The 12,123-nt window shown below is 42.5% G+C and overlaps 1 protein-coding gene across 1 annotated transcript in view; it reads left to right on the top strand.

Annotated features, from left to right (window-relative positions):
- The first annotated feature begins 3,266 nt into the window (after positions 1 to 3,266).
- SPAG16 (sperm associated antigen 16) overlaps positions 3,267 to 12,123 on the top strand; it is a 441,575-nt gene continuing 432,718 nt past the window's right edge. The window contains exon 1 of the mRNA XM_081002681.1: positions 3,267 to 3,369. Within this exon, the coding sequence (XP_080858807.1) occupies positions 3,318 to 3,369 (52 nt within the window). The 5' untranslated portion in view covers positions 3,267 to 3,317. The remainder of the gene's footprint in view (positions 3,370 to 12,123) is intronic.

The following is a 12,123-nucleotide window of genomic DNA, read 5'->3' as shown; positions in this document are numbered from 1 at the left end:
CTGGATTGCAAGACATCTAGAAATTTACCTGACACCTTTCTAACTAGTAATGCTTTAAAAAGGAATTTGAGACTCAATCCCAGACATATCACATCAGCATCAGAGTGGCAGGTGTTAGAATCAGGCTAGGAATCAGTTTAAATCTAAGTACTCCAGCTGGAATAATTTGTGCATTGGATTGAATATAAGGCATATTAAAAGAAGGTAGCTGAACAAATACAATAGGCACCTGGTACCAATCTATTGCTATTACTTCAGTATAGAAATTGAATATAGATAAAGAATCTGTAGCTGCTAGGAGTCCAGTTGAAATCTAAGAAGCAATTTGCTTGTAACATCCAATTGATTATAATTCATGTGGGTGGGTGGAACCATGCGGGGGCTGGCATTGCTAATGAAAGCTGCAGCATGGCATATTGATACTGTAGGCTTAAATGTCAACTGCAGCTTTGAGATTTAAAAAAAAAACCATACTGCTTGTTTAAACAGTGGGATGAGAAAGGGAAGATATTAAATTTGAACTTAGTGTTGCCTTCTAAACTTGGTCATAGTTCTTCTACTAGTATAGCACTTTTGCACATTGCACACATTTTGGCATGTAGGGCGGGTGGTAGCTTTGCATGCACAGGAAATTGTGGGGACCAGACCTGTGCTGTGAAGACTGCTGTCCCTGCACTGTGAATGGGTGGTATAGTCTGCGCTCCAGGAGGGTGTTTGGACTGCATTATCGGCTGCCAACCATTGTTTGCTCCCCCACAGTCTGAAATAATGTGTGCTGTACACTGGCTGTTTGTTGTTCAGTATCCAGTGTTTTTTTGTTTTCTCTTCCAAATGGTTGGTCTTGTGATTTACCGTACTTTTTAAAAGTTTGCATTTACATGATACATTGGCATCATTTTATGTATGACTTGTAACAACAGGTTGTTGACTTATGAGTGGACCCCATTGTACCACAACAGGGTGCTGAAGAGAAGCAATGAGAAACCATGGTGATCTACTATTTTGTATGGAACTAAACCTATTCAGAATTAGTCTCCCACAAATTGCTTCAGTCGCCCATTTAACAATAGCAGAGTAAGGCTTTACACACAACTCTAATTTGTCAGTTAAATTTTGTACTCTAATTTGTACTGTAAATCAAATTAAAAACCCCCAAGGTGAATTTCACACCTGGTCTTTAAGGGTTTGAAATATTGTAACATTTGTTGAAGCAGCATCATTACATCAGAAGCAGCAACATTCATCTGAGTTGCCTGTGGTCCCAGGAAAGCTGTTCTCCAGAAAAGTGCAAATCCAAGTCTGGCAGCCACTCTTAAAAGGTGCAGTCTCTAAATTGTTGACTAGTTAGAGTTGTGTGTGTCTGTGTGCATTAAAATAAATAAATAAATAACTACATTTAGGATTTCCAGTGATGTGTCCCTGCCTTGAGGACAGCCTTGTCTGTACTCTTTAATATTAACCACAAAGGTATTCCATATTGCATATCCAATGTTAATGATTTTTCCTTTGCCAATTTCAATTTGAAAGTCAGCTTCTCGGCCACTGCAATATGCCAGACGTGTTTTGTCCAGTTCCCCAATGTTCAATGGTCAGCCTGCTTCCAATTCTTTGCCATTTCCACTTAGGCAACTGCTAACATGAAACCAATGAATGATCTGTGTAACTCTCCCACCCCTCAGTTTCTTCCTCCCAAATGTTTAACAATGTCAACACTGGTGACGTAACAATAGACTGCTTTCTTATTTTTCCCATTTTAAAAAGTCTCACGGTACATTATCACATATCATCATCATCATCATCATTATTATAGCTGAAACCATTACAAAAGATAAAATACATAAAACAGAGAAAAACAGAATATGAATATATAAAGTGCTTTGTTCACATCATCTGCAGCAGTCGTCACTCCCTGCACTTCTAACATGGGCCACTCTGAGAGGTACCACAGTTATGAACCCATTTTAAGGAATTTTCTCAGTTGACCACTGATAAATAACAAAATGGTAGTTGATTTCAAATTCTGTTCCTGGGACCAGTAGAAATCTGCCCACCCAGATCATCCTCCCTTGCTATTCGCAAAGTGCTGGAGGAAAGTGTTGCTGTCTCATCACAGTCTGTTTTTAATGAAAGCGTCGGTGCTGTGCTGTTTTTACTGCAATTATCTGCATGGTTTTAATAGATCTTTATATCTGCATCTGTATAGTTTTAATTCTATTAATATTTAATTTAAAAAAATGTTATCCCACCCCAGTGTTTTTAAATCTCTCCTTAATTTTATCTGTAAGCTGCCTCAAGTCCCTGTCAGGGAAAAAGGTGGGGATAAATCCCTCTGAAACACACCAATGTCAGGACTCTTGGGCTGGGCTATTGTTGAGGGCGTGTTGCTGGGTTTTGTTGTTGTTGCTGCCATCGATATTCATTTCTTTTGTACTTTTATTTTTAGATCTTATATAGACCCGATCAGGACCGGATTGAGGTTTGATGAAGCCTCAGCTCCTCAATGTAATGGGGCCTTTTATATGTCCAGCTGACCTTTGTCAACAACATACTGTCGCTGTTTTTTGTGTTGAATATATGCTGTATGGACCTAATAGGTATCTAAAGCCATTTGCACAGAACAGAATATATTTTGGAAATGAACATCCAGGTTTTTTCCCTTTAAATTTTTTGGGGGCCCTAAGCTATAGCTTGTTTAGCTTATAGGTAAATCCGGCACGGGATCACCCGATTCATGTGAGTCGTCCGAGCTGGATCACGCTCTTCCAGGCGCTTCATTAATTGCTTAGGACTCCTTTTGCTGCTACCTTTGCAATCGGGTCAAACCTTTTCGTCTCATTTGCCCACTGAGCAGGGCTTCAGAAGGCTGAGGTGACTTTAGATCCCTTTTCGTATTCTGACTTTTGCCCGTTTTCACGACAGGGCTGGGGATTGCTCCTCGGTTTTAATGCCTTTCCTTCGTTAAGTGCTTTGAGAGGTGGGGTTTTTATTATTATTATTATTATTCTGTTTCTACAGTCGAGCGGTGTATACATTTTCTGAGCCAGATAAAGGAGCTGGAGAAGTACGGCTTTCTTGGAATACACGCAGCACCGTCAGGACACGTGTGTGACGCGTGAATTCCCACGTTAGCCGGCCAAGGCACGGGCGCGCTTTACACTGCGCATGCGAGCCGTGCGTGGTCGGGTGTTTGTTACGCGGCCGCGGAGCGAGGGGCGCTGGGAAGGGGCGGGGCGGGGGGCGGGGCCGCGGGGTCGCCGGGGCAACGGAGCGACGCGCGCGCGGCCTGGTCGGCGGGAGAGGCGGCGGCGGCGGCGGCGATGGAGGAGGCGGCGACGGGGACGACCACGGAGGGCACCTTCTGCCTGCAGCGTATCCTTGGGCCGGGCGAGGGGGAGACGCTTCCGCGGAGAGCGCCGCTTGCCGCGCAAACCCAGCAGGACCGTCGCCCCTGTAATTCTCTAAAAATGTCCCGCCTCCTGTCGGCTGTCCTTACCTGTCGCCTTCCCCCTCTCTAGCATCTATCTGTCGCCTATCACTGGTCACCTGTCCACCCTGTAATGCATCCCATAATCTAGGTAAAGAACCCCTGGACGGTTATGTCCAGTCGTGGCCGACTCTGGGGTTGCGGCGCTCATCTCGCTTTACTGGCCGAGGGAGCCGGCGTGCAGCTTCCGGGTCATGTGGCCAGCAGGACTAAGCCGCTTCTGGCGATCACCTTCCCGTTCACCTTCCCGCCAGAGCGGTACCTATTTATCTACTTGCACTTTGACGTGCTTTTGAACTGCTAGGTTGGCAGGAGCAGGGACCGAGCAACGGGAGCTCACCCCATAGCAGGGATTCGAACCGCCAACCTTCTGATTGGCAAGTCCAAGTGGCACAGTGGTTTAGACCACAGCGCCACCCGTGTCCCTATCTTTCTATCTATAAATAGAGGCACAGGGATCAATATGGCTGTAGGCGTCTATGTTCAGGGGGAAAGTTCTTACTGCTTTTATTTAAGCGGGTTTGAGCAAACAAATATAGATTAACTCAAACCAAGTCCTTGTAGGTGGAAAAGTTTGTGCTTTAAGTCCCTTTGGCACTTTTATTCCATTTGGGACACCCCGCCCCCCTCATCCGGTTTCATACTTCTATTTCCCCCAAAAATGTGATGATCCCTGGCATTAATTTGCGTAGTTGTAACAGCGACAAGTGATGTAAGAAAATATGTTTCTCTTAAATCCTGCTTTCTGAACGCCCTGGGAGCAAACCCCTTTTGTTTTGTTTTGTTTGTTCGTAAATTGCTTTGGGTTGCCTTTGGCAAGATAAAGCGACTAACAAATTTAATAAATAATAATAAGGTGATGTCATTTTTTAAAGCACCTTTTATCTTCCTGAACCCTCCTTCAGTCTTCTTAGGATTGCTTTTCCCAAGAGGGGCTGAGTTGGGGCAAAGGTCTCCTTGAAATTTTGCAGCTGGACCTTTTGCATGATAGAAAGGTTTTTGTGGGTTTAGTGGGAGGGGGCTGATCCCAGAAAAATAGGCGCTGGGTTGCAACCTTGCAACTCAGTCCTCAGAAGTAACTACTAAGTAGGTGTGCATAGGTTTGTAAGGTAAAGGTAAAGGACCCCTAGACAGTTGAGTCCAATCAAATTTGACTATGGGGTGCAGTGCTCTTTCAGGCTGAGGGAGCCAGTGTTTGTCCACAGACAGCTTTTCTGGGTCATGTGGCCAGCATGACTAAACCGCTTCTGGCACAGTGGGATACCATGACAGAAGCCAAAGTGCCTGGAAACGCTGCTTACCTTCCCGCCATAGCAGGACCTACTGTATTTTTCTGTGTATTGGATGAGGATTTTTGTCTCAAAAATCGTGTCAAAAAACTGGGGTTGTCCAATACACGGATAGTGGCATGGCGTGCCGCCAGCCATTTGGTTGGCAGGAGCATGGCTTCCCCTGATGCCACAGCAAGCGGGGAGCGATCTGGAAGGTGTTTCCTGCCCGCAGCTGCGTGGTGGGGAGAAGCTGCGCACCGCTGGCCAGCTCTTTGATGGGAGCGCAGATCCACCCAATGCCGCTGTGCGTGGGAAGCACTCCCTGGGTCGTTTCCCATGCGTGACGGCATTGTGGGAGGTTGCACTCCTGCAAACCTGATGGCTAGAGGGAGTGCAAATTCACCCGATGCCGCCGCGTGTGGGAAACGATCTAGGCTAGGGAGTGTTTCCTGCCCACAGCTGCGTGGGGGGAGAGGCTTGACAACTTTGGGCCATCTCCCCTCCTTTTCTTAAAATATACAAGGGGGCATCTTATAAATGGGAAAGTACGGTATTTATCTACTCTAGCTGGTATGCTTTCAAACTGCTAGGTTGACAGAAGCTGGGACAAAGCAATGGGAGCTCATCCCATTGCTCAGATTCAAATTGCTGACCTTACGAATAGCAAGCCCAAGAAGCTTGGTGTTTTAGACCACAGCACCATCCACATCCCTGCATAGGTTTGTACTCTGGACTGAAATGTTGCAGGCTTTGCCATGTAGGTAGAACTCATATTTCCATGTGATGAATGACAGTACGTTCATCTTTCCCATTGATATTAAAGCAAAAACAGGCCACCACAATGTTTGCCAGCTTCCAGGGAGCTTGACCCATAGTTTCAGGGTTTGTAGCTACCCCATTACAGTTCTTAAGGGAAGTTAAATGTAAAGATAAAGGGATGGGGAGCAGGCAGTGACAGCATACCCTTTTATTCTTTTCTGACTAATGCACATGTCAGCTATTTTAGAAGAATGTATCTCTGTAGAGCTAAAGCATAAATACCATCTAATTTCAATAAATATGCCTTGAATTGTGAAATATATTAAACTGCTATTTGAATGACAGTCACCTTATCAGGATAAACTAAAGGCATGCACAATACTCAGGTTGCAACCTGATGGCTTTGGAGTAGTTAATACAGAATTCCCAATGCAAATATGCATGGTATTGTGAAAAGCTTTTGCTTACCTAGTCAGAGCTTATCACAACTAACTAGGCAGGCCTAGCAAGAACCTAGGTTTCTCATACTTTCTTCTTCTAGGTTAGTTATTCAGGATCTCCAGGGAAATGAGTTACATTTGAAGTCTAGGATGCAAAATCACGGTGGGCTTTTATTTTTATAGGACCCAGCTTACCCAAAAGTAAAGTTTAAATCATCACCACCTTTTCCATCTTGTTCCTCCAGTACAATATTTCTCTCTCTCTCTCTCTCTCTCTCTCTCTCTCTCTCTCAGAAAGAGCTTGTGACTCAAGTAGACACCAAGGCAGGTATATAAATATATGTCAAAACACAGTGAAAAGAGATCAGTAATGTGACACTGGATATCAGTTAGAAGGAGAGGTTTGAAATTTTGAAGTGCAACCTTGCTCTGCCACTGCTTCATTGAGTCCCAGGCTTGCGCCTCCATGCTGTGGCTGTTGGGATCTGAGATTTCGGAGATCTGGCAATTCTAAGGACACATTCCAGCCATGCAAAAACAATAAGAGTGCAAAACAGGTCTAGTGAGGGATCTGGCCCAGGAGGGTGTGTGACTTGAGAGTCTGGACGGCCAGATAGTCCTGGAGGGCCACATTTTGCCCCAGACCCTGAGGTTCCCACTCCCTGCTATATAGCATCCCTACAAAGTGTCTTTTTCTTGCCTTAAATGTGTAGTCTCCACAGTGAGTCTACAATGAAGTAGCTTAAAGGATCTGCCAAGTCCCATGCCCTTATAAAAATGTACAGAATGCTTTCTGGTTTGAAGTGCCCTAAATCATCAAGCTTTTTCTTCAGCTGCTCTTATTTGAAATATTGGGTGGATTTGGTGTTGTGACATATTTGTCAGCATTGCAGCATCTTCTAATAACATTTAATAGACATTTCAAAAGGGGGAGGGCAGTGAATGGTACTATAACTTACTTTTGTTGTTGTTTAGTCGTTTAGTCGTGTCCGACTCTTCGTGACCCCATGGACCAGAGCACGCCAGGCACTTCAGTCTTCCACTGCCTCCCGCAGTTTGGTCAGACTCACGTTTGTAGCTTCGAAGACACTATCCAACCATCTCATCCTCTGTCGTCCCCTTCTCCTTGTGCCCTCCATCTTTCCCAACATCAGGGTCTTTTCCAGGGAGTCTTCTCTTCTCATGAGGTGGCCAAAGTATTGGAGCCTCAGCTTCAGGATCTGTCCTTCCAGTGAGCACTCAGGGCTGATTTCCTTCAGAATGGATAGGTTTGATCTTCTTGCAGTCCATGGGACTCTCAAGAGTCTCCTCCAGCACCAGAATTCAAAAGCATCCATTCTTCGGCCATCAGCTGTCTTTATGGTCCAGCTCTCACTTCCATACATCACTACTGGGAAAACCATAGCTTTTACTATACGGACCTTTGTTGGCAAGGTGATGTCTCTACTTTTTAAGATGCTGTCTAGGTTGGTCATTGCTTTCCTCCCAAGAAGCAGGCGTCTCTTAATTTCATGGCTGCTGTCACCATCTGCAGTGATCATGGAGCCCAAGAAAGTAAAATCTCTCACTGCCTCCATTACTTTAGATAACATTATTTGTACCATATTGCATCTCCTTCCTGGCCCCAGTAAAACTTGTGCCTCTCCTATTGTCTTCTTACTACAGACTATACTGAAAGAGTCGACAGCACAGACTGCCTCTTGTTGTCCAACTCTGCTCACCAAAAATGAGGAAGGCTTTGACTCATTTAGTAGCTACTTATAACGAAGAGTCTTGAGGCACCTTAAAGCTTTAGCTTTTGTGGACTACAGTCCACTTCACCAGTTGCATGAAATGTTATCCGGAGCTGTATGCATATCTATCCAAGCATGCGTAATGGGGCAGGTGGTGGTATAAACAGTGAGGTCAGAAGGAAATTAAATGCAGTAAAGTACAGAGAGTAACAGTCATTAGTGGCTGTCCACAAAAAAACCCAGTTATTGTTGATACAGATGTCCAGGCATTGGTGAGCCAATTAACACATGACAGAAATCTTTTGTCTCAGTTAAATTCACAAATGAGAGCATGAAACCACTTGATGAATTGCATTGCGGGGGGTTGGACTAGATGACCCTTGGGTCCTTTCCAACTGTATGATTCTATGAACTGTGGTTCCTTTGCAAATCTCCCCTTGAAGTTCCTTTGTTTAAGGTACAAAGGAACATTTTTTTCATATTGCCACCTGTGATGTCAGATTAGTGCCTGTTTATTGTTTTGTGTAAGGACAAGCCTGTTCTGTGTAGTGTGCAGAAGGGCATTGTTGGCAGATGATAGCATGTATCACATTGGAAATTGAGCACGTGAATGAACCACTGATATTTTGGAATACATTATTTGGTTGCCAGCATGGCTGTAGCGAGGGGTGGGGGTTCAGCTGCTCCCCCATAAAGTAAATAAATAAAAATACTTAACTAAAAGTAGAAATAATCAGAATATTGGAAATTGAAATGTTCACTGAGGTCACTTGGATGATGTTGTGATGCATTCTACCAACACAACTACTGGCAACCTGACTGAGTGATAGGTGTGGCTTCTGCAAACTGACCAATCATGTTGCAGGTAGCTCGGTTCTGGAAGCTTCTCATAGTTTCCATGATTTTCTCCTGAGAGTGCGCACCTGCAAGGCCTGTCAACTGGAAGTTTTCCCCAGGCTATTTATAACTCATTACCTGGACACTTTAGTGTCTTTGTTAGAGCATCATTTCTCACCTGCTTTTTCACTTTTGGCCCTACAACCCTGTATCATGTTGGAGATGACCCTTCAAGATGGAAGCCAAGCAGTTCTTATCAGTTGCAAGACTTTGACTGAAGCTGAACTCTGGGACACCATGTGGAAGGAGAAGAAACTCAGCAAAGAGCAGTCCTAGTAAAAGAGGCAGAAATCTTTTACTCTACTACAAAAAGGCTCTGATCTCTCTTGTACTGTAAGGTGATCATTCAGTACCTCACAGAGAGCAAAGACCTGGCTAAGGTCGACAGTGGCAGGAGAGTCTCAATGGGATATGCTTACTGAGTGTGCACAGAAAAACTGCATCAGAAAAAAGGAGAAATTTGAGAAGGAAGTGCTGAAAAGGTTTTCAGCAAAGCCAAGAAAACTTGTTTTACTTTAGATTTTTAAAAAGTAAAATGAAATATATGTGTTCTTTGTAATTTTGTAAAATATAATCATTAACTGCATGAAAGGTACTCCCTGATGTTAATTTTTTATTTGACTTCCTAATTTTCAAATGAATGAAGACTTTGACAGATTTTTCTGAGCAAAAGAAAAGTAATTTCAAACAACTGCCATAAGAAATTAATTTAAAACAACTGTTGTTGAAACATTTCATTCCTAATCTGCCCACCCCACATAAATTCTGGTCATACCCGTGGTTGCCAGGGTAGTTACAGGGACCCTACAGTTTTGTCCAGAGATATTAGCCCCCTTTTGCATCTTGTGGGTTGCAGTAAACTTGAGAGAGGAGCTTGTAAGTGCAAGTCTGCTGATACAAAGGAATAGCATGATACAAAGAGCTGCTTACCCACCTTCTGGCTTCCGCCAGGCATTGTGAACACTTTTTAAAGGCCCTCTTTCACCGCCCAGTAAAAAGGGCCACAAGTATGCTTTTAAAACACCCAATCAGGATGACTTGTTTGGTTCCGGGGTCAATATATAGCAGACTTCTGTGGCAATTGTGCACTGTGCAGATCAATAATAATAATAATAATAATAATAATAATAATAATAATTTTTTATTTATACCCTGCCCTCCCCAGCCAAGGCTGGGCTCAGGGCGGCTTACAAGCAATAAGAAAAACAAGTTGAATGATTACAACTTAAAAACAAAATTAAAATACATTAAAATATTGAAACATTAAAATATTAAGAAGTTTTAACACCAGAAACACCAAGGTGGAAAATAGTGCCCTTGTGAAGTCTTTTCACCCTCATCCTCTTGACACAGTGCTTCACATCACAGCATCAGTGAATTAGCATTTCCTGTAGAAGTATTAAAAAAATACAGTCCTAATCCTAGTGAACAATATTTATATCTCATAACAGAAGCATATATATATATTTTTTTATAGAAATTTATTGGGTTTTACAATAGAAATAAACATAATAAACAATGTAACATATATCTTAACATAGTTTCACATTTTCTTTGGACTTCCTCACATCTCCCGCTCCCACTTTCATCGTTATAACATTTTGTCAGCAATTTATTATCTTATTTGCATTCTTATATCCCTTCTATGTTTCATAATCTTCTAGTTCTCAAAAAGAGTTATGTTTTCTCAATCTCACTTATTTTCTTAAAATCATCTAAATTAGTGGTGCTCAGTTATTTTGATCTAACATCCTGTTTAGCATTCACTCAAGTTGCAATGTTTTTGTAAATAATTCTTAAATTTCTTCCAATCCTCCTCAGTCCTCTCTTCTCCCAGGTCGCGAATTCTGCCGGTCATCTCAGCCAGTTCCATGTAGTCTATCAGTTGCATCTGCCATTCTTCCAGTGTGGGTAGATCTTGAGCTTTCCAATGCTTTGCGAGTAGTATCCTTGCTGCTGTTGTTGCATACATAAAAAATATCTGGTCCTTCTTTACCACCCCTTGGCCGACAATACCCAAAAGAAAGGCCTCTGGTTTCTTAGTGAAGGTATATTTAAATACCTTTTTCAGTTCATTATAAATCATTTCCCAGAACGCCTTCACTTTAGGGCAAGTCCACCAGAGGTGGAAGAATGTTCCTTCACACTCTTTACATTTCCAACACTTATTGTCAGTCAGGTGGTAAATTTTTGCAAGTTTGACTGGGGTCATATACCATCTATATATCATTTTCATTACATTTTCTTTCAAAGCGTTACATGCAGTAAATTTCAGTCCAGTACTCCACAACCTTTCCCAGTCCTCAAACATAATATTATGCCCAATGTCCTGCGCCCACCTTATCATAGCCGATTTAACCATTTCATCTTGTGTGTTCCATTTTAACAGCAAGTTATACATCCTTGAAAGTACCTTACTCTTAGGTTCTAACAATTCTGTTTCTATTTTCGATTTCTCAACCTGGAACCCTAATTTCTTGTCATTTTTAAAAACTTCTTTAATCTGAGCGTAATGTAACCAGTCTCGCACTTTATCCTTCATTTTCTCCAGACTCTGCAGTTTCCAATTGTCTCCATCTTTTTCTAGAATTTCCCAATATTTTGGCCATTTGGCCTCCATATTGGGTCTTTTTCGGGCCTTAGCTTCCAAAGGTGAAAGCCACCTTGGGGTTTTATTTTCCAGCAAGTCTTTATATTTTGTCCAGACATTAAACAGTGATTTTCTGACAATATGGTTCTTAAAGGCCTTATTTGCTTTAACCTTGTCATACCATAAATATGCATGCCATCCAAAAGCATTGTTAAACCCTTCCAAATCCAGCACGTCAGTGTCTTCAAGAAGTAGCCAGTCTTTTAGCCAGCAGAACGCTGCGGCTTCATAATACAACTTTAAGTCTGGCAGGGCAAAGCCCCCTCTTTGTTTTGCGTCAGTTAATATCTTAAACTTAATTCTGGGCTTTTTGCCCTGCCAGACAAACTTAGAAATATCTCTCTGCCACTTCTGAAAGCACTCCGTCTTGTCCAAAACCTGAAGTGTTTGAAATAAAAACAACATCCTTGGCAATACATTCATCTTGATAGCAGCAATTCGGCCTAACAAAGAAAGTTTCAATTTTGACCAACTATCTAAGTCTCTCTTAATTTCTGCCCAAACAGAAGCATATTTTTGGCAAGCTCAAAAATGACAACCCCCCCTCCCATCAATGAAGTTAGAAATGATAATTGAATGGACAGGTACTTTATGAATAAATACAGATATTTATTGGAAGATGTGATAACTCTTGAGAGTTTGTAACACAGTCAAGCTGAGATTAGAATCTGTTCCAGCATCCCTGGAGAAAATAGCAACCTGAATTCCTGAAGCAAAGCAAAGCAAATATTCACTAAATGGTGTTCATAAATGTTTGAGAGCTAAATTTTGTTGCCAGATGTATAGTGGCTTTCACTGTTGTGTGTGTAGGCAGTCAAGCAGCAAACTGACAGCTCTGAATAGAATTTGCTTATCCCAAGAATTGCAGAGAATGTGTTGCTCAGTAAAT

The sequence above is a fragment of the Podarcis pityusensis genome (genome assembly GCF_964106645.2).
Source record: "Podarcis pityusensis genome assembly, chromosome: 1".
In the NCBI taxonomy this organism is placed as follows: domain Eukaryota; kingdom Metazoa; phylum Chordata; class Lepidosauria; order Squamata; family Lacertidae; genus Podarcis; species Podarcis pityusensis.
This window is presented reverse-complemented; position numbering and strand designations above follow the sequence as displayed.